General features: G+C 42.0%; 1 protein-coding gene across 5 annotated transcripts in view; it reads left to right on the top strand.

Annotated features, from left to right (window-relative positions):
- Positions 1–18,007, top strand: part of dab2 (DAB adaptor protein 2) — a 40,263-nt gene extending 22,256 nt beyond the window's left edge. For 4 of the 5 annotated variants that reach the window (XM_080742977.1, XM_080742974.1, XM_080742975.1 and 1 more), the window contains exons 8-16: positions 2,243–2,269; positions 3,067–3,114; positions 5,145–5,207; positions 7,874–8,524; positions 10,444–10,576; positions 12,323–12,973; positions 14,883–15,028; positions 16,708–16,794; positions 17,661–18,007. In XM_080742977.1, the coding sequence (XP_080599103.1) occupies positions 2,243–2,269; positions 3,067–3,114; positions 5,145–5,207; positions 7,874–8,524; positions 10,444–10,576; positions 12,323–12,973; positions 14,883–15,028; positions 16,708–16,779 (1,791 nt within the window). In that variant the 3' untranslated portion in view covers positions 16,780–16,794; positions 17,661–18,007. The remainder of the gene's footprint in view (positions 1–2,242; positions 2,270–3,066; positions 3,115–5,144; positions 5,208–7,873; positions 8,525–10,443; positions 10,577–12,322; positions 12,974–14,882; positions 15,029–16,707; positions 16,795–17,660) is intronic. The other variant, XM_080742978.1, reaches the window with a different exon arrangement.
- The last annotated feature ends 4,253 nt before the right edge of the window (positions 18,008–22,260 follow it).

The raw sequence follows: 22,260 nt of genomic DNA, 5'->3' as shown, positions 1-22,260 counted from the left end.
GGAAAAAACACACCAAAATAAATATGCTTTAAGTAGCATGTGAGGGGTCAAACTAGGGTTTTTTCATCTTTCTGAATCCATTGCAAGCATTTGTTTTGCACAAAAAACATTCCTTGGGGTAAAGGCGGCTCCCACAGAACTGTGAAAAGTGATCATCACTAAACCATAGTTTTGTCTGTGTTTTATCCTGTATAGTAGATATAATGGGACCCCAACTTTCAGCAGCTGTCAAGGATTCTCCTATGGAAACTGTCTTTGTGAGAGGTGTTACTAGAGACCTTTACAAACACATTGGTGATGACATTTTTTGGTAAGGAATTTATTCCAGGATTTGACACAATTTCTGAAGATATCCCCTTACTACAGGTCCTTATCCTGCGCAAGCATGTCGTGCCTTGGCCCGCCTCTAGTTTTAGCCTGTACACTTGGTTGCGTGCCGGTGTCGTGCTCGCCAGATCTACAGGCTCACAACGCGTCACATCCGTGAGCTTGTATATCTGCTGTTTACGGTGTGCGACGGCAGGGTGTCAACCAAGTAATAAATCAGGCTTAAATAGAGTGCCGTTTTCAGTTCCGCGGTCAACAGTTCTCTGCTAGGTTGTTGACCTTCTTTCCTCTTTCCAGGTGAGGTACAAAGTACGAAGGTCTCAGGGCTAATTTAAGAATGTGGTCATGGTCCCCTCTGAGGACATGTCCGAGCCACTCAACCATGTTTAATTAACTAACCAGCACCACATTGCGACAGTTCGTGTTTTTTTTGTACAGGTCCTTTCTGGCCAAAGCATGTGGTGGCATATCCTCCAGTCCCAAGACACCCGTTGGGGAACGTGTTGATCTTTCTCATGTCACTCTTAACCACTGGCCAGCAGTCTGAGCCGTGATACAGCAGAAGTGAATTAGCACAACAGTTACAGTGTTTTGGAGAGTAACTACTAGTAATTACCATGAAATATATGACTGTATAATTACTTTCCCCAGTAACGAGTAGTAAAAGATTGGTTTAACTATTGTTCCAATAAAGTAAATGTAATTTAAAAGGAGCTGGCTAAACGGGTTGTATTCAAGGTTCACTTTTAATTGTCTCCCATACAGGGGTGTCACACCAAATTCTGGGCCCTGGGTACTTTAACTATTGAAAAATAGCAGATATAAAAGCTCACAGCGTGGCACCGAGTGCCGCGCTGCCGAGCTTATAGATCTGCTATTTTTGAAAAATCTTGAAAATGTGTGCAAAGTCTTTGAATATTTCTAATCCTTCTATGGATCCTTGTTTCTATGTCAGTGGTGCTCAAAGTTTTTCATGTGAAGGACCCCCAAAATGATATGTATTTGGCCACGGACGCAAAAGATAGGCACACATTTTCACGACTTTTCAAAAATAGCAGATCTACAAGCTCGCAGCGTGGCACTCGGTGAGCTTGTATATCTGCTGTTTTTCAACAGCTAAATAATTAAGGATCCCTCCACCTTGGGCCCCGGTAACCCAGTCCCACTTTCCCCCCCTTGTGACGCCCCTGCTCCTATAGGAGATTTCTTTTCTTGGAATCAAAGGTTAAAAGCTGCGGTAGAAAACCCCCCACATGTATTGTGTGAAGTATTGTACATAACCTTTTCAGAACAGCCAAAGTAATGCTATATTGAGTGTCATTACTAATAACGTTTGATCCCAAGTAAAGAGTAAATTATGACACTTTCCGGAGTAGCTTGTCCAACAGTGGTTATACGGTTGGGTTCTGTGCTGCTTTGACTCCCAGATGGTTTGGAGGCTTGCACATGCTGCTGCCGCGAGCTCTCCCAAGCTTTATCCTGATGGCTTAGAGACATTATTACAGTACAGGAAAGCGCAAATTACAGCGTTGGCAAGGTTCCGGGGTCAGATGCACATCCTGAACGCGAAGAAGCGGTGATTTCACAGAAACAGGCTCTAGATATTCAATTGATGGTAGTTGTTTTTCTGCACTGCACTGTTGTTAGGTATAAAGATCTGTAAAATGTCACTGTGAGGCAGAAACCTTGTATCTCCAAGTTTCAAATGTGTGTGTTTTTTTGTAAAGCAAAGCCCTACTTCCTCATACAAGGCTGTTGCACATAAATAGCGAAAACAGCAGATCTACAAGCACACAACGCCTTGCGTGCTTGTAGATCGGCTATTTTCGCTATTCTAAATACCGGTAGTTTTTAAAATAACAAAAAAGCAAAGATTTTCACCCGACAACGAATAACTGTCTACATCTGTTCACAGGGGGAAAATAGCAGCACAGTCGTTGAGGTAAGAGCAGTGTTCATTTTGTCGACTATGACCAATGTCCATAGACTACTTTTTTCACTAACAGAACTAAACAAAAGCAAAATACAAACTAAGCTATGATGACTAAAACTTTGACTAAATATAATAAATATACTAGTAAGACACCTCAGGATGACAAGCGGCCTTGTGAGGTCGCGCCATGTCTTGGCCGTCTGGCCAGTGATGTATATCTGACCAGTTCCCCATATATGGATATGACGTCCTGTTAGGTATGGGCTTATTATTGATGACATGAGGGATCTCCATATATGGGCATAGAGTGGTTCCCATGACATCACAACATACAATCCCTTTTATGCCCATAGATGGAGATCCCCGTCTGAACCAGCCACACCACTGTGATGTCACCTATTTATGCCCATATATATCCATGCTCTGAGTATCTGACAACACTGTGATGTCACAGTGATGTGTCAGGGGAACCACAGTGTCAGGCGTTATCCCTGCTCTGAGTATCTGACATCAATGTGATGTCACCTGTGATGTCACAGTGATGTGTTCAGCCACAGTGAACCACAGTGTCAGGTGTGACACGTATACGTTACACGTACACGGACAAGCTGTGCCGGTTCTGACAGTAAACTGTGACCTATGGAGACTAGGGACTAGTGGAGAAGAGTAGAAGTAGAAGTCATTTTATGCTGACAAAAACTACATAAGAATGTACTGTTTAAATTCACACTGCTTAGAGTTTGTCTTGTGGTCTTATTGAAGAAGAAGTGTTCCATGTGCAACGTCTGACCCACTTTTATTTTCAGAATGGAAGTGATGCCTTGCTAAGTGTTGATGCAGGACAAACTGCTAAAGTAAGTGTTTTTGCTTCCTTTAATCATTTATTAGTACAAATGATCAACCCAGCATTCATCGTTGCACCACAAGGTCCAACCGAGGGCTGGCATACAGTGCTTAACAACCTAATAATCACCTTCTGGTTGAGTTTCTTTTTTTAAAAAGAAACTTTTTTAAATAGGAAATCTCAATAAAATAGGGCTTACAGGAGGATGGAGTTTTTGTTTTCCAGTTCAGCTTAAAATATTCATCAGATTCATGTAAACTAGTGCTTCTCAAGCGGTTGTGGCCCAGTGCCCCATATGTAAACTAGTGCTTCTCAAGCGGTTGTGGCCCAGTGCCCCATATGTAAACTAGTGCTTCTCAAGCGGTTGTGGCCCAGTGCCCCATATGTAAACTAGTGCTTCTCAAGCGGTTGTGGCCCGGTGCCCCATATGTAAATCTTTACCCCTAAGACATTGATTCTCAAAGTGGGGTACAGGGACCCCCAGGGGTCCTTGAGGGCGGAGTTCTAGGGGGTCCCCAGCTAAATGATAGTTAGGAACCAAATTGACCCTTATGGGTCTGTAACTCTAGAGTCTAGAGTGTACAAATGGAACCAAATGGACTCGCCAGGTTCCATTTGGTTCCATTTGTACAATCTCAGAGTTAAAGGACAACTTTGTTTTTTTTACAACAAGGGTTCATATTTTAGATTGTAATTAGAGAAAAGAAAAAGTGAGTGTTAAAATGTTTTCATTTGCTTCGTTCTATTGTTTTATCACGTTTACCGTGCTAAAATGTGGGGCATGCGTACGCATGGGGGCATGCGTACAAGTGGCTAAATATGTCTTTTTAGACACAATAAGCCAGCAGTTTCTTTATTGCTATTTACAGTAACACTTCTAGCCCCCATAAGTCACATCCAACCATGAAAGGTTGCGTTGTATCTTGGGAATGGGCTTATTGTGTTTAAAATGACATATTTAGCCACTTGTACGCATGTCCCCAACCACTGAAATAAGAATCTCTAAAACAATAGAAAGTAGTAAATGAAATCATTTTAACACTCATCTTTTATATTCTTTAATTACAATCTAAAATATGAACCCTTGTTGTAAAAAACTAAAGTTGTCCTTTAAATGAACATTGTATTTACAAAATAAATTGAGGTCTCAGATGTAGAAATATCATTAATAGCCAAATGCATGTCAAACCGGGGGTCCTTGAAATTAAAATGGTTGGGAATCACTGCTAGACCCGTAAAAATCTTCTCTTATGGGGGTCCCTGGATTATCTTTTCAAATGGGGGTCTGTGAGCTTATAAGTGTCAATTAATAAGTGTCAACTTGACATGAAAACGTTTGAGAACCACTGCCCTAAGATACAGTATGTCACAAGGGAGACTTAAAAGTAGCTCAAAGTAGCTGACAGAGTACAGCATCTTGCAATGGGCCTGGTGTACAAGATACACTACACCTCCAAGATTCCCTGTACCTGACAAACTACTTCTTAAATGTCAAGGATGTTCACGATCACAACACCAGAGGCAGCTCCACTAATCATCATCAACGTAGATTTAACACTAAACAAGGCTCTAACTCGTTCTCCTGCTACACCATCAACATGTGGAACGCCCTTCCACAAGCCCTAAAGGAGAGCAAATCCCTAGCCTCCTTCAAAATTGGTATGAAAAGTCACCTTCAGACAGCTGCTACCCGTGACTTGTAAATAGACTAAGCCCCCATGCTCCCCCCACCCTTTTTTCTCTTTTTCTGCCTTTGTATTTGATGTTATGCTTTTGAAACTGATATTATCCTAGATAAAGTACTATGTTCTATCCGTCTGTCTTTCAATGTTATATGAGATACTTAAAGTGTGGTTCCTGTGGAAATAAGCCTCGGCTTTCTAGGATCTCCTTTTAGTTGACCTTGTACCAGTGATTTGTACTGTCATGAAACTGTACTTTTTTCTATTGCAAACTTCTAATAAATTCTTCAATCAATCAATCTATCAAGCTGACCAACTTATACTAATGTAAATCTCTCTGTCCTTTCCTACTGTCTAGCCAGTGGAGCAGCTTGACCTGTTTGGTGACATGTCAACCCCTCCAGACATGCACGCTCCCACAGTAAGTACGCCATTACAGAGTATGACCAAAGTCAACTTCCTCTGGTACATAGAGGGAGGGAGGTTCAACAGTGTATTATTCCAAGGACACAAGTATGAGTGAAACCCCTCCACTACATCCCACCGCTGTCAGCTTCATGTGCCCCGATTTTTGAATCACTTTCAACAGCAGTTATAAAACAAATGTTCAGAAATGTCGCCCCCTTCAGGGCAGCTGTGCTATCCTTTGTCAGCCTATATAATAATGTGAAAGCATTGCTCCACCCAGAGGCTGCCTTAAGCATACTGTATGAGGGGCCATAGACCTCACATGACTTCCTGGTATAGCAGCCTGCATTACAAACCATTGTGAAGAATGGAGCGATGGTCCCAAAATATGAGTTCTATTCAACCAATTTCTTTTGACCAAATCGACCTAACTTACCTTGAATATCGTTACCATGGATGTAATCAATCTACTGTAGCCCTTCTATTTAATCATTTTGGGGATGTTGATGTTGTCATCTGCCCATTTGTCAATTTGGTCAAAAGAAATTGGTTGAATAGAACTCATATTTTGGGACCATCGCTCCATTGTTCACAATGGTTTGTGATGCAGGCTGCTATCCCAGGAAGTCATGTGATCCAAGATGGCCGCGGTGTGAATATGGTCTATTTCAAAAGATGTCTTTCTGGAACAAATTGATCACTTATCAAGCAGATGATTATTGGAACCCGATTTCTTTCTGTTGTTTCAGCAGGATTATTATACAAAAAATTAAGCCTTCGCATATCAGTTTGGAGGCCCGTTTCTATTCAAACAGCTGAAAACAGCTAGCTTAAGGCTGCCTCTGGCTCCACTACACTACAGCACCGCTCAAATCATTCGACATATCAATCATCTGAAACTCAAACAAATACCTTTCTACTTTTGACTGTAAAAAACAAAACAATGAATTATGGATTTTTTATAATTGAGTTTCTGATCATCGATATCATATCAGTCATGCTCATCAATCACGTCAAACTGTCATGTCTTTACATCAGGGGTCTTCAACGTTTTCAGGCCGAGATGAAGCAGGGACCCCCACAACCATAGATTCCATATACTGTAGTTTCATCGTTTGACAGCACAATCATCAGTGTATTTTGGTTTCATGTCAATTTGTGTTTTCAAATGAGGAGATTGAGGACTTTGCCACTTTTCAACCTATCTTCATATAATAGGTCCTCACTAATGTTCATAATAAAATTGCTAAAAATCTACTCTGTCCAAGTCTCTTAGGAGAGCTGTGGGAAGTTTAGAAATCCATAGTCTTGTGACATCAACCTTTGACAGATTTTTTTTGTAAACAATATTTTTGAAAAATATTTTAGATTTTTATTATCGCGAGAACAATAGCCTCCACTTTAACACATATGGTGCCAACCCCGAGTTTCCCGAGTTTGTATTGGTACTAGTGCTGTGCCAACCCCGAGTTTCCCGAGTTTGGGCCGTTTTTGAAAAAAAAAAAAAAAAAAATCAAAAAAGTTTTTTGGACCTCCAGAAATGTATTAGGCATGATCGCGATCGCAAAATTGCATGTTTAACCCCCATACCAACCCATTCTTTCAAACATGGCAGCCATGTTTGTTTACATCTGTAGAAAACATAATGGCTGATAAATCATGAATGCCTGAACGGATTTCCAAGCAGATTTTTTTGTTTGAAAGCTGTGAACAGCATCTACACACGTGGTGCATCATCTAGGCATGGGCGTGCACTTTTTACACACTTGCACAATTACATGGAAGTCTATGGTAACCATGGCAACGCGAGACATTGAAGAGAAAAAATCATTGCAACATAAGTGTTAACATTGCAACTTTTCAGGAATAGAAAGCCTGCATTTTCTATTAGCTTGGATTCCCCATTGATGATGTCACAAGACTATGGATTTCTGAACTTCCCACAGCTCTCCTAAGAGACTTGGACTGAGTAGATTTTTTTTTGGCAATTGTATCATGAACATTAGTGAGGACCTATTATATGAAGATAGGTTGAAAAGTGGTGAAGTAATCCTTTAACCACTTGAGCCATCATTACTTAATAAACTTGACCTTAAGCTCTTTGCCGAAAATAGCCGCTGCGAGGCGTTGTGAGCTTGTAGATCTGCTATTTTTGGCAAAGTTCTCAGAATATGTACGCAAGGGTTCAAGTGGTTAATATAAAAAAGGAGAAAGAAAAAGTTTCTATCACACAAAGATTTGTGGGACCCCCTGTAGTAACTCTTGAGGACCCCCTAGGGGTCCCGGACCCCAGTTTACAGTTTACAGTTTAGGCATTTAGCAGACGCTTTTAATCCAAAGCGACTTACAATAAGCAGATAAAACATCACAATAATAAACAAGATAATATGTCAGTACATCAACAGCAATATAACAAATGCAAATGAATATCTATCTAGAAAACAATATAATCAGTCAAGAAAAAAAGGTTCTAAAAAAAACAAAAAACAAATGCTAACTAGCTTCATGTATGGTCATGTATGGACCCCCTGTTGAAGACCCCTGCTTTAACATTATCATGTGATTCATTTTGCTTCTCTCTCTTTTTTTCTAACAATTGCTCATCTCTTCCAACAGAACCGATTCATGAATCTTGTCTTTTCTCTCTTCCCCCCCCTCCTCCCATGTTAACCCCATCAGGAGTCTAATGATATTCTCTTGCTGGACTTGTCCTCTGAATTCGACAGCAATCAGAACTGTATAAAGGGAAACCCCTTTGTGACTTCCTCTAACAACCTCTGGGCTTCTCCGCCGCGCACAGAGAACCCCTTTTCCTCCGCGTTTGGCTTCTTTCCAACCCCAGACACTGACCCTTTCAGAGACGACCCCCTTTCGAATCCACCCGCCCAATCGGCACCCCATAATAACAACCCTCACATCATCTCTCTCGCTGCTACCAATCACCGCCTAGAGGCCGCCGCCGCCATGCCCAAGACAATCATGAATGGTGCGCCGCCGCCGAGCTCGTGCGAGTCCCCGGCGGCGCTCGGCGAGTTGTCCAGCGAGACCGTGATCCTAGCGCTTAGCAATGGCCACTGGCCACTAGGGGGCACCGTGCTTTCTCAAGGACACAAGGGCGCCACGACAGAGGAGGAGGGTTGTGTCGGAGTACCGGTGGCGCTCTCCACCCAGAACCCCTTCCTCGACGTGTCGCTGAAAAGCGTCACGCTTTCTAACGGCGTAGCGTGTGAGCCGCAGCAAAGCCCGGCGCCTCGCGCGGGCAAGGAGTCGGTTGTCATTAGCCCGCCTCCGCAGAACGCTAAGGCTGGACGGGGTCGAAGGAGGGCACAGGTGAAAGAAAAAAAGAAAAAAAGAAAAAAGATATTCGTCGTTGTCGGGTGGAAACCTTGTATGTCCAAAAGCATTCGATTTGTATTTATCATTTTAAAAAATGAACTAAACTAGTGAAAACAGCCGATCTACAAGCACACAACGTTGTGTGCTTGTAGATCTGCTGTTTTCACTAGTTTTGTGCGATGGCCTTGTATGATGAAGCAGGGCTTTACTTAGCGAAAAAACATACAAATTTGAAACTTGGAGATGCAAGGTTTCTGCCCGACAGTGACTGTATTGCTGGATGCATCATATAGCGTCGATGTTAGGGGGAAACCTTGTATGTCCAAAACCAATTAAACTTCATGAAATGATTGTTATTATTATTATATTTTTTTTGTAACGGTTCCAATGGACCTAACAGTGTGGTCATGAGATTTAGGCACAATCTCTTAATACTTTTCATCGGTTAAAAAAACATTCAACTTGGCATCCTTATTTCGGGCATGTCATTATAGGCCAGACTCTTTCAAAAACTCTGCTGTGAGCTGGTAAAGGGAGTTGTCTAAAATGTTGTAAATATTTTTGCAACTATAAGATATGCTCAAGTGACTAACTATTTGTAAAACCCACAGAGAAACATCATTTGTGACCAATTGTATTGATTTATATAAAAAAAAAAAAAAAAAAAAAAGATAGATAGATAGAGATACAAGGTTTCTACCTGACAGTGACAATAGTAATGTTGCATGTTTGGATGGTAATGGTTTCTGTATGCACACCTCCAAAACCACAATTGGTTTACTAACCGCTGCCCGTTTCTGAACCCTGGGATTTGTAGGTTTTCTGTGTTTGTACTGAGTTTAGATAACAGCATTAGCTACAACTCTTAGTGACGTGGTTTAAAGTGCAGAAACAAACAAACAAACAAACAAACAAACAAACAAACAAACAAAATATATTGTGTATCTGTTCTTGAGGTAATTCTTTTCTTTATACCCCAAAATCACACAGGCTAATTTGACCTTTGGGATACACAAATAAGTCGGTGTGTTAAAAAAAACATAGTTACTGCACTTTGGCTTTGTAGGACAGCGTATTAGCATGCTAACCTTTCAGAAATAGAAAGCATGCAGTTTCTATTAGCTTGGTTTCCCCACCAAACTGACTGCAACAAATAGTGTAAAAAGGGATAGGCTTATATGGGCTTCACTCTATGCTATGAGGGCTGCTGGGTTCTGCTGGGGAAATTGGACTACAGGGGCATTTGTGCCTAATAGACCTCATGGACACAGTCACTTGGGATCAATACAAGTAGGAAAATGCTGGACTGCGCTGTAGTGGTTTGCATGCTAGTCTAAATTGGCTTGCCGTACTGTAAACTGTCCTGTTCAACAATCAACTCTTGTTTTCCATTTCCCATCTCTGCTCATCATACGCTATTTCATTACATTCATGCTTCAGTGGGTAAAGAGGTGGTAAGTTATATGCTGTTTGCCCCTTTTATTCCTTTTAATTAAACATTTATTTCTGTCAAACTTAACTGAAATGCGGTATATAGTATCGGTATGATAGAATTTATATTATATGGTCGTTGTCGGGTGGAAACCTCGCATCTCCAAGTTTCAAATGTGTAATTTTTTTCGCAAAGCAAAGCCCTGCTTCATCATACAAGGCTGTCCCACAAAAGTAGTGAAAACAGCAGATCTACAAGTGTGCTTGTAGATCGGCTGTTTTCACTAGTTTAAATCATTTTCAAAATGATAAATGCAAAACGAACGGTGTTGGATATACAAGGTTTCCATCCGACAGCGACGATATTATAGTGCTAAAACCCAACAATTGTTAATTACAATACAATTAAAGTTAAGGTTGTTATAGACATTGAGGCAGCAGCATTCTAACGGATTTTGTCTTTGTTTACTCCGTGGGAAAAGTCTACAAACAACGACCTGTTCGGAGCAGACCTGTTTGCTGCTCCCAGCCAGACCGACGGCTCGTCTGAGGCAGTCGACAGTCTCTTCAACAGCACACCTGCCAGCACCATGGCCTCCTCCATTACTGCTCTGGGTACGACTAAGATCATAGATGTTTTTATTTTTAAGATAACCCATTCCCATTCCACGCATCACCGACAGTACGAAATGGTACACATTTCTGGTCTCCTACGTCAGTGTTTCTCAACCACTGTGCCTGGGGACCTTTGGTGTGCCTCTGAGAAGGGTCAAGTGTGCCCCTTGAAACTGCTTGAAAGCCAGTATCGTCTCCCCCCCCCCCCCCCCCCCCCCCCCCCCCAACAAAACAATCATATTTGGCCCCCCCACCCTGACAAGCACTTGTAGGCATTGTAGGTGTTACGTTTAGTTTGACTCGGTTCCACAGATAAAATATTGTGAAAATAGCCGAACTACAAGCTCACAACGCTTTTTGCAAGGTTTTGTGAGCCTGCAGATCGGCTATTTTCACAATATTTGCCTTTTTTTACGTCATATTTTACAATTTGACCAATTTAAAGGTCTTCAAAGAAATGTACAGATACCCTGTATAGACTTACTGTATACAGTATGTTGGTTTGTTACAGTTGAGTGAGAAAACAATGTTGCACATTAAGCTAATCATCTGGTGACCCCCCAAATCATTGGCCCCATCCCATTTTTGAAAACAAGTGGTCCTAAGTGGTCGTGGTCACCCTATTATGTGAATGTCAGATCTCTTGAACGTCCTACAATTAGTGTTTATATCTCGTGAGAGGGTGTTAACTGACACAGACAGATAGCTCAAACCAAGATGATTTCCTCTTAACTCATTTGCTGCCATTTAACAATACCTTCGTACTCTCATATGCCCCTGTCTCCATAGACTTCCATGTAATTCATAGTGCACGGATCATGCACACCCATGCCTAGATAATGCACCACATGTGTCCACATTGCTCACAGCTTTCAAACAAAAAAATCCGAATGGAAATCCGTTCAGGCATTCATGAGATAGCAGCCATTATGTTTTCCTAAAATGTAAACAAAGATGGCTCCCATGTTTGAAAGATGGGGTTGCTATGGGGGTTAAACATGCAATTTCGCGATTGCTATCATGCCTACTAAATTCTTCGGGCTCCTCGGCCATAGCAGCAAATGAGTTAATTTAAAAATACAAATTTTAAGGTCAGAATGTTCTAAACATATGTGGCATGAGAAGAACTCCAGTACTTGGGGCAAAGGAATTGGACATTGCTCCATCCAAAAATGGAAATGGTCAAGAAAGTAAAAGTACCTCACGATTGTACTGTTATTTCATGTTATTTGTAGTTTCTAGTTTCAATGTGCAGATTATTATTTTGTCGACATTATGTGTTTAGACTGATCCTACGTTCGTGGTTTACCTTTAATCCCGGCCTAGATTACTGAGGAAATACGCTGTCTCTCTGCATTTGATGTATGTGTGAATAAGTCGCTCTGGATCAAGAGTGTCTGCCTAAATTGTAAATTGTATTTAAGTGCAGAACTTGAGTAAATGTACCGTTTGCATCTAGATTCACACATAACATCGTTGTCGGGTGGAAACCTTGTATGTCCAAAACTGTTCGTTTCTATCATTTAAAAAAAATGACTAAACTAGTGAAAACAGTCGATCTACAAGCACACAACGCCTCGTACCTGCTATTTTCACTACTTTTGTGTGACATCCTTGTCCAAAAACACGTACAAATTTGAAACTTGGAGATACAAGGTTTCTGTCCGACAGTGACGATAAGGAGATCAATATGTTGATATTAACATCCGTAACATCTTTGACTCACGTGTTCCCGTCACTCTTCAGGTAATCTCCAGCTCGGCCCTACATCCACCAGCGCCGGCCTGTGGGGAGCCCCCACCTCTGTCCACTCCATGTTCCCCTCCATGCCGGGCGTGGGCTCTCCCGTGTCGCTCCCGGGCCCTCAGCCCGCCTTCCCGCAGCCGTCTGCCTTCGGCGGCCTGCCCATACCGCCGGGAGTCTGGGCTCAACAGGCTCAGTTCGGCGCTCCGCCCATGTCCCAGCCCCAACTCTGGGGCCATCCCCCTCCGCAAGTCGGACCCGCTCCGGGCTGGGGTCAGCCCCCCGCCGCGGCCAACCCCTTTCAGCCCAGCCACTTCTCCATGATGGGCGAACCCCACTACCAGGGTCCCCCGCGGCCTCCTCCACGGCCGCCCGCCAAAGAGGCCCCGCCGAAGGTGGAGAACAGCGCCTTCACGGCGCTGGACCCGCTCGGCGAGAAGGAGAAGAAAACGGGGAAGGACATGTTTAAAGACTTCCAGATCGCCAAGCCCCCTGCCATCCCGGCCCGGAAGGGCGAGGCGGGGGGCGGGGCCGCCCCCAGCACCAACGGAGGCGGCGCGTTCGACCAATACTTTTCCAACAAAGTGGGCGTGCCTCAGGACGCGGCGGATCACGACGACTTTGACATCAACCAAATGCCAGTGGTCGTCAATGGTAAAGCACAAGATCGGCTCTGCTCAATTTACAATTTAGGCATTTAGCAGACGCTTTTAATCCAAAGCGACTTACAATGAGCAGATAATACATCAATATAATAAGCAAGATAATATGTCAGTACATCAACAACAATATAACAATGCATAGAAATATCAATCTAGAAAAACAATAACATAGGTAGACCATGCACCTAATCAGTAAAAAACTTTTCTAAAACCTAAAAATGCCATCTTCATGTATGGTCATTGAGGGAGTGTTACAGTAGCGCTATGGGTTTAGTTGGAGTCTGAAGAGGTGAGTCTTCAGTCCACAGCAGAAGATAGGGAGTGAGGCTGTAGTTCTAAGTGCCACAGGGAGTTTATTCCACAGTTTGGGGGCCAGGAGGGCAAATTGTCTAGGACGGGTGGATCTTTGTCCTGGGTTTTTTAGTGAGGGTTCTGCCAGCATCCCTGTGTTGGCTGATCTGAGTGAACGGGTGGGGTTGCTCCAATATAGTACAGTAAAATATTATTTAAAGGTACAATTTGACCCCGAATCATATTCTATTATGAGGAGGATATGTGAACATGTGACACACTTCCCAATGTGTCTTTTTCATTAGATTTATTTTCTTGCTAGCAACCATAAAACATGAGGGTTCAAAGACAATTGAGGATTAAAAACTCAATAAAGTCTGAGTTTTACTTCCATTGCAATCTGGCAAGCCATCGTCAAAGAAAAGGGAACGCCAGCTACAGACTCTGTCTCGAGAGAACGCTTCCATTGTGGTCCTCTCGCATAAAAACAGAGAACCTAGACAAGCATAAATAATAGTCAATAGAAACTTTTAAAGGATAAAACAATGTAAATCAAGCGCCGGCAAACAAAATACAGATACCTCTCTAGTAGCCTCTCCAGCCCAGTGTGAAACCACACGTTTATGCAGGCTGAGAGATCAAGACACAGATTCAGGTTCAGAGTCAGTGTAGCATTTGACCATTATTTTGTGCTTTAGCTATTGAAAATAGCAGATATACAAGCTCATAGCGCGGCACCGAGTACCACGCTGCGAGCTTTTAGATCTGCTATTTCTTTTAAATCATGACAATTTGTGCGAGTCACCGATTCTGTAAGACTCATGTTTCTATTTCTATCATCAGTGGTTCCCAAACATTTTCATGTCAAGGACCCCCAACATTTTAGGCATTTGGCCGCTCAAAATATGTTGTTCCAGGAACCCCCAGTAGAAAAGATTTGAGTTAAAAAGTTTTTCTTTGAAAAATGATTTATATCAAAGATTTGCACACATTTTCAAGATCTTTCAAAAAATAGCAGATCTACAAGCTCATAGCACGGCACTCGGTGCCGCGCTATGAGCTTGTAGATCTGCTGAAAAAGTAGTGAAAATGTGTGCAAATCTTTGAATATATGTATTTTCAAAGCGAAAGTTTCTAACTCAAATTTTGCTTCTGGGTGGTCCCTGGAACTGAATATTTTGAGATGGGGGTCCGTGGCCAAATAAATATAATTTTGGGGGTCCTTGACATGAAAAAGTTTGAGAACCACTGACATAGTAGTCTCTCAAGAAGAGACTGAGCTCCAGTTATGTGAAAAAGACATTTTCTTTGACGACGGCTGGCCAGATTGCTGACGTAGAAACATAGGGTTTTCAAAAAATCTTAGAAGGATTCAAAAGACACTTATAGAATCGGGTCAAAATTCTAATTTTCAAGATTTTTCAAAAATAGCAGATCTACAAGCTCGCAGCGCGGCACTCGGTGCCGCGCTGTGAGCTTGTATATCTGGTATTTTTCCAATAGTTAAAGCATAAAATAATGATATAGTGTACCCGTTCTAAATGGGTTAATTAAGTACACAGGTCTTACAACGTGTTCACTGAACCCGTGTCGTGTCTTGTCTGCCCTAGATGCTCCAGCGGCGGTTCCAGCTCCAAGCCTCAACGCGGGCCTCCTAGACGCTGCTTTCTCTCCGGCTCCGGCAGCACCGGCCCCGTCACAAGGCTTCAACCAGAGCATGTTCGACGAGGCCTTCGGGGCTCCGCCCGCAGCCATGGTACGTAGACGACCTGGCGTTTCCCAACGAACCTATAAGCGCAACGGTGGGGGCCAGTGGTGGGCAAGGAGGTAGGCAGCGCTTCGCTGTGTTCACTTGGACCCCGCGGAGGTGCCGAAAGTCAGGGGGACGAAGATTTACTATAATAATAATAAAGATTTACATAATAATGCTTTGAATGTCTTCTGAGTGTTAATTTAATTCAGTGGCTCTCAGCCCAATGTTAAGGACCCCCACATTTCATATGCATCAAAGGAGAATTCCAGACTAGACGTTGTATTATCTGACGTAAAAAAGCGACCATTCATTTGGGACGCAAACTCTGTGGACAGTGTGTCATTGTGAACGACACATATCTACAAAAAGAGACCACTTGTTCTGTGATATCATAACACTAGTAAGACGCCTCAGAGCGACATGCGACCCCGCGAGGTCGCGCCATGTCTTGGCCATCTGGCCAGTGATGTATATCAGACTAGTTACCCATACATGGAGAAGGGCATATGAGCGGAGTCGAGCGCGAGCGGCGCGCGGAGCGGGCAGTTTTTTAGTTGAGCGACTTTTCAAATGGGTCTGAGCGCCGACCCGCCGCCGCTCCTATAGCTGCTCCTGTTGGGGCCGCACGCCGCATGTTTCCAACAAAACAGTGCTGAGTGCAGTCCGTGACAGTGCATTCATGTCCGCACGTGGAGAGGAGAGGAGACAGAATTCCCTTTATCAAGATTTCACTCAAGTCAAATGTATTAGCCTATATCATCCACACAAGTAGGCTATGTTTATAATAAATAGCCTACCTTGTGTCAGTTAAGTAATAGGCACCACCTGCCAGTCAAAGGATACGATTTGAAATGCAAGTGACTCTGTGAGACTGACTTGACTGAATGAAAAACACACGCCACAGTCGCCTCCCTCCCTCGGTTGTGGTGATTAATCAATAACCAACAGGATTTAATATTGCCCATCTTGGGCAATGCCTCCATATATGGGCATTCCCATATGAAGTCCTGTTAGATATGGGCTAAATATTGATGACATCAGGGATCTCCATGTATGGCCATAAAAGGGATTCTGTTAGTGTGGTTCCCCTGACATCACAGTGAAGTCAGAGTGTGATGTCAGAGCGGCTAACCCAGTGGTTAGCGTCACTGTAACATCACATGTGATGTCACAGTGATGTGTCAGGGGAACTACAGTGTCAGGCGTTAGAGACAGACATACAGAGATACGGTTAAACTGTGACCGTTCACACATACTAAACTGCGATCGGATTAACGTAATAAAATGCCCATGGCCATTTGATGCCATGATTTATCCCCGGAAGTATCTACACGGTATAATCCTCTTCATTTAACCCAGAATGGACAAATGGAACTCTGACTCTGAGAAGAGTTACAGACCTGTGAGGTGAGGGTCCATTTGGGTACCAACCTTTCAGTCATTAGGACCCCACATTGAGAACCAGTGATTGTGATCATTCTAATGCTCATTCCTTTAACTCCAGAAAGACCCAAAAGAGACATCAGAGATTAGATGTTTGCACTGGGACTAGTGAAAATAGCAGATCCAGAAGCTCGCAAAGCGGCACAAAAAACTAAACAAAACCATTGGCCCAAACATGGGCCACGATCCACTTGTTTGGGAAACAGTGTTCTAATAATGAATGTGACATCTCCCCACAGAGCGCTCCTGCCGTTCAGACGTCTGGCTCTTCTGATCCGTTTGGAGACCCGTTTGGAAACCCATTTGCTTGACCACGCCATCCACATGTGAGTGTAAATACCGATATCGCATTTTTTGTGAAATATTATATCGCTAGTTCAAATTAATCCAGGTTCACTGTGAAAACTGAAAACAAGTTTAAGAGGATGGTTTAAAGCTAAATTGGAAAACTAGGTTTAAAGTTTTGTCTAACTGGATTAATAGATATACCTGGATTTAAACCAGGTTAAAGCTTAAATGCATAGTTCACCCCCAAAATGTATATAAAAATGATTTAATCGATAGAAAAAAGGTCATGTTGGGGGCGAACTATTCCTTTAAACCTGGTTGTTGCAACCACAAAACATACAGTAAGCCTACATGACAACACTTAAGACCTATTGTATAGCTTGGATATTCTGAAGTAGCAGGTCGACATAAGCTCACAACGTGCCATGATGTGACGTGCTGTAAACTTGTAGATCGTCTATTTTCAACAAAGTTTAATACATTTGTGAAGATCTCAGTACTTTTGCTTTTGGTACATCTAGCATTTCCACATTGTTGTATTTTAAATTTTACTCGAGTATGTGCGTATGTATCGTCACTGTTCCTCATATCTCCAAGTTTCAAATGCTTTTTGGTCAATTAAAGCCGTACTTCATCTAACAAAAGTCTCGCACAAAACTAGTGAAAACAGCCGATCTACAAGCACACAACGCCTCGCCGTGCGAGGCGGTGTGTGCTTGTAGATCGGCTATTTTCACTAGTTTAATTCATTTTTTAAAAACGATAAATACAAAACGAACGGTTTTGGACATACAAGGTTTCCCCTGACAACGACCCTTTATATAAATAATCCACTTCCCCCACTGGTATACATTGTTCTTACATTCTCTCTCTCTCTCTCTCTCTCTTTTATTGGTACTCCCAGGGGCCTGTTGATCTGAGTAGCAAAGATCTTCCTCGAATGGCATCTTGTGAGCCAGCTGCTACACTAGTGCGGCAGACAATCCAAAATGATCAACTCTTGTTATTACTCCACATTCACAATCCCTCTTTTACAAATCTACGTAACATCTCCACCCCCGTTTTTGTCATGTTTTTTTTGTTTGTTTGTTTTCTATCCAATCAGTAGTATTTTGTTTTGTCTTTCTGAGCACCACTGAATGAAATGTAAAAGGAAATGCTAACGCTAACTTGCATCAATCATGATCTACTGAAGAGATGGAGACAGTGTCAGGGATATAAAAGCATATCTAATGATCTCAAATGCTGATGTTGTCTATATGGAACTGAAAAATAAAATACAATCATTATTTTGCTTTGTGGGATATTCATTTCGTTTTTTTTGTTTGCATGTATTTATTATTTATTTATTTTGACATCTACAAGGCATATGGCCCCACCATGAATTTCAAAATTCTTTTTTTCTTCATTTTCTTGTTTTTGGATATTCCGAGTGTCTCTTCCAGCCCCCAAAAACCCCTTTCATAGCATTGCCTTTCATTTCAGTGATTTTCTGAATGGGCGTGTCTGAACTGTACCCTTTTGAAATTGGCCCCATGCTATGTCACAGGGGGCTCATTTCCTATTGGGCCCCCTCGTTCGTTCCAATTTTAGCCAAAAGACAGCGCCCCGTTGCCAACAAAGAGCATTTTGGTATGGCATCTGAAACGGCTTGGAATTAGAGACAGACAGAACATGACATTTCAATATCCGAGTGGTTGTTTAGGCTAAAACCTGTATAAAACCGTATTATCCATGGACCAATATTTATATAAAATATTTTGAAAAGCATGGTGGGGCCCCTTTAAGTTGATGTGCATTTGGCTACGGACAAATCTGAGAAGACTACTGCTAGGGCTGATTGGCAGGGTGGAACTGGAGGGATCGGTAGGGAGATCAAGGCACACAAATAGTGAGACTCTTGTGGAACAGTGTTGTTTTGACAGCAAATTTTGATTTAGTTTTAGTCATAGTCTTTTGAATAAAATGTAAAATGTGTCATAGTAGTCACCTGAAAAGTTTTAGTCGAATTTTAGTCGACTAAATATTATACGGTTTTAGGCGACTAAATCTACAGTTGATTTAGTCAACTGAAATGTATTTTGGCAGGCCTTGTTGGCATCATAATTTACACTTGGTTGCGTGCTGAAAATAGCCGATCTACAATCTCACAACACATCGCAGTTATTTTCACCTGAGAGCAACCAAACATAAAATGACTCTTCTCCACTAGTCCCTCCCTAACGTTTTAGTCTAGTTTTATTTTGTTGACAAAATTGTCAATATATTTAGTCTTGGTTATAGTCATCACAGCTTAGTTTTTATTTTGTTTTAATGTTGTTTTCGTCAGTAAAAAACAAAACAAAAAACACAGTCGACAAACATTTTACGTCATAGTTTTGGTCGACGAAATCAACACTGGTGTGGAATTCAAGCTGCCTTCTCTACTCAAAAAACAACTGGTGCATCGCTTTGACTTTAGAAGGTCGACACAGCTACTCGATAGCCCACTGTCAGAGACTGGACCTGTAATAGTATGGTCTCTTCTCCAATTTGGCCACTGGGTGGCATTAATGCAGCATAAAAGTGGCAGAACAGATGATTTGAGATAAGTAGACTACTCTATTTGATCTGATGACATTTAAATTCTTGTAAATGGCATCATTAGTCACTCTGGAAAAGAGCACAGGCGCCAATTCCGTGATTCTTTCTTTTATAAACTTGGAATTCAAAACCAAGCAGCCAACATTTGATTTGTATATGGAACTGACCATAAGTATTTTGTCCTATAGCCCAAATTGTTGCAAAATGTGACTAACATATACCCAGACAGTGAAGGTTTTATTAAATTAACTTTTTCTAGAAAAGAAAAAATAAGGCTAAGCGACTTGTTTGATCCGTTTGGTTTGATATTATCCGTCTTTGAAAAATAGCTGATCTACAAGCTTTCTCTTTTTTAAATCAATGATTTGTTCAGTCAATATAGGGTAGGCACGTGACATCATCATCATAGCCGGAAGTTATGCGGGAAGTCGGGAACGCCTACTGAGTGTCAAAAAATACTTTCTGGCTTTGACAGCCCACGATACATTCAAACAGAAAAGTCCCATCTCATTGCATTAGACGACGTTAAAACTCACTTTGCCACTCAATTTGCCATTGGATGGAACCCCACCAATGCAACTAGTCGCAACATGCAACCAGTGTCAAAGGACACGTTTCCTAAACAATCTGTACAATAGGTAAAATTATGTTTTGGGAGCAATACAGCCAACCTGTTGAATACATTGCAGATTGAGGCTTTAACCTTTGCTTTTATGAAATATCCGATATCACTTTCCGGAAGATTGAACGTGTATTCCATTTCTAGTTTGACCACTTCAGATACTGTTTAATCTCATAGGCCATCTACAAGCTACAAGACATGGTGACTTCTATGGAATCCATAGCTTGCATTTCAGATTGAATACTTTTTCTACTCCACTATGTCCAGGCACGTGCACAGACATGAAATGGGGGCTTGAGCCCCTTCCTTTTTACCTGTGTGTAAAAAGTGCCCTCTCCAGACCATGAATGCAGTTTTTTCTATGGTAAAAGAAATGCAAATGCCCTCTTTCCATGCCATACCTGAATGCAGCGTTCAAGAAAATTGCCTTGTCCAAACTCTCATGAACCTTAAGTCTTATGTTGAAAGAATTTCCCACTCTGTGTAGAAATCCATGCCGTTATGGCACATCTCCAGTATCGACTTGATAAGCCTTAGTTCAGTGTGGTATCCACGCACAGAAAAAGGCAAAAATAGACGACCTCCAAGCTCACAACGCGTCGCAGCGCGACGTGTTGTGAGCTTGGAGGTCTGCTATTTTCGATATTTCCACCAAAAGGCCCTTTTAGAAGTTTTTAACTTTTTAATAACTCCACTACAATTATTTGAAAAGGGCACATTGGCAGAATCCACCCTTGTGGGTGGAATCAATGGGAATGAAGTGTTTTCTTTTGCAGAAATCCACCATTGAAAAGCATTGGTATAATCAGCCAGAATGAAAATTAGAGTTTGGTGTGACTGTGCCTTTACTAGTTACTTCCTAGGTTTTTGAACATACGCCAACCACTTCAGTCCTATACACATTTCGGCCATTTGGAATTAGCCAATCGACAAACTCTCAATTTGTCGCATCGCATAGTGCGCTTGTAGCTCAGCTATTTTCAAAAAGTATACGTTAGAACAGGGGTTCCCAAACCTTTTTGGCTCGGGGCACCCCTATAAATATTTTTTTCATCCGAGGCACCCCTACTACATTATATTCCAAATTTTTACTCCCAGCACCTTATATTTATAGCATATTTTAGCGATTATGTTGCGAGGAAAGCGAGTTAATAGCCATTTTGGTTAGAACTGACTGAAAATAACTTTGTACTTCAAGTTTAAAATGATACTAAATATATTTTTAAATGTCCAAATACATTTCTAATATTATTATCAAATTATCTCGCGGTACCCCTGGACCGCCGTCGCGGCACCCCCCTGCGTTAGAAAACTTGTGAAACATCCTGCATAATGATTAGGCTACTTTAAGTACATTTTGTTACCAATACTTCAAGTACATTTTGAATTCTGGACAGCATTTCTACATTGCAGTATTGAACCTTTTTACTTTTCCACCACTGTGTACTACTAAATAGAGTAGACTTGAGTAGCCAGTCACTCTTCCAGGCAGCGTTATTACATTGAAATCAAGCTCCCTTCCCAGACCTTGCAGTACACAAAATTATCAAACAATGTACACCTTTATTTGGACGATAAGGACCTGAACTCTGGTCCAAGCGGCATGTAAACTTGCCCAAAAAACTTAAAATAAATAAATCCAACAAACAATAAAAAGTGAACGAGTGAACAGACCCTCTGCTAGGACCCTCTGCTAGGCACTTTTTAAGAAGCCTGTTAAATGCCTAAATTGTAGACAGCTAGCCCCATAGGAGCCATAATAATAATAATTACAACAACAACAAAAAAACGCTATGTACAAAGAATATATCGGGTGGAAACCTTGTGTCCATTGTTACTTTTAAAGACCAAAAAAAAGAAAAGAAAAAAAAAAGAGCAAAAGTCGCCTCACAGCTAGAAGGTCCTGGGTTCGATTCCCGCCAGGGGATGCTGTGTGCGTGTTCTCTCCTCCGCGTCATCAGCACCCATACCCTAGGTGGGGTTGGTGAAAGGGCCTTTCTGTGTGGAGTTTGCAAGTTCTCCCTGTGTGTCCTAGGGTAGATAGATACCCTCACAAAAACATGCAGTAATCCTGGTCTCTATAATGCCTCCCCCTGGCCAGCCGGGGCGCCTGATGGAGGGGAAAGGAACTGGTTGGAATAACGTGTTCCTTTCACACGCTACGTCCAAACCGGGGAAATCCCCCGTCAGGTGAAAAGAAGCAACTTGGACTACTCATGCATAGAAGGAAGCATGAGGTCAGTCCGTTGTCTCCACAGGCACGGCAGAGGGAGAGCAGAGCCCAGGATCACATAGGCAA

This window comes from Nannobrachium achirus (assembly GCF_963921795.1).
Source record: "Nannobrachium achirus genome assembly, chromosome: 15".
NCBI classification, from domain to species: Eukaryota; Metazoa; Chordata; class Actinopteri; order Myctophiformes; family Myctophidae; genus Nannobrachium; species Nannobrachium achirus.
This window is presented reverse-complemented; position numbering and strand designations above follow the sequence as displayed.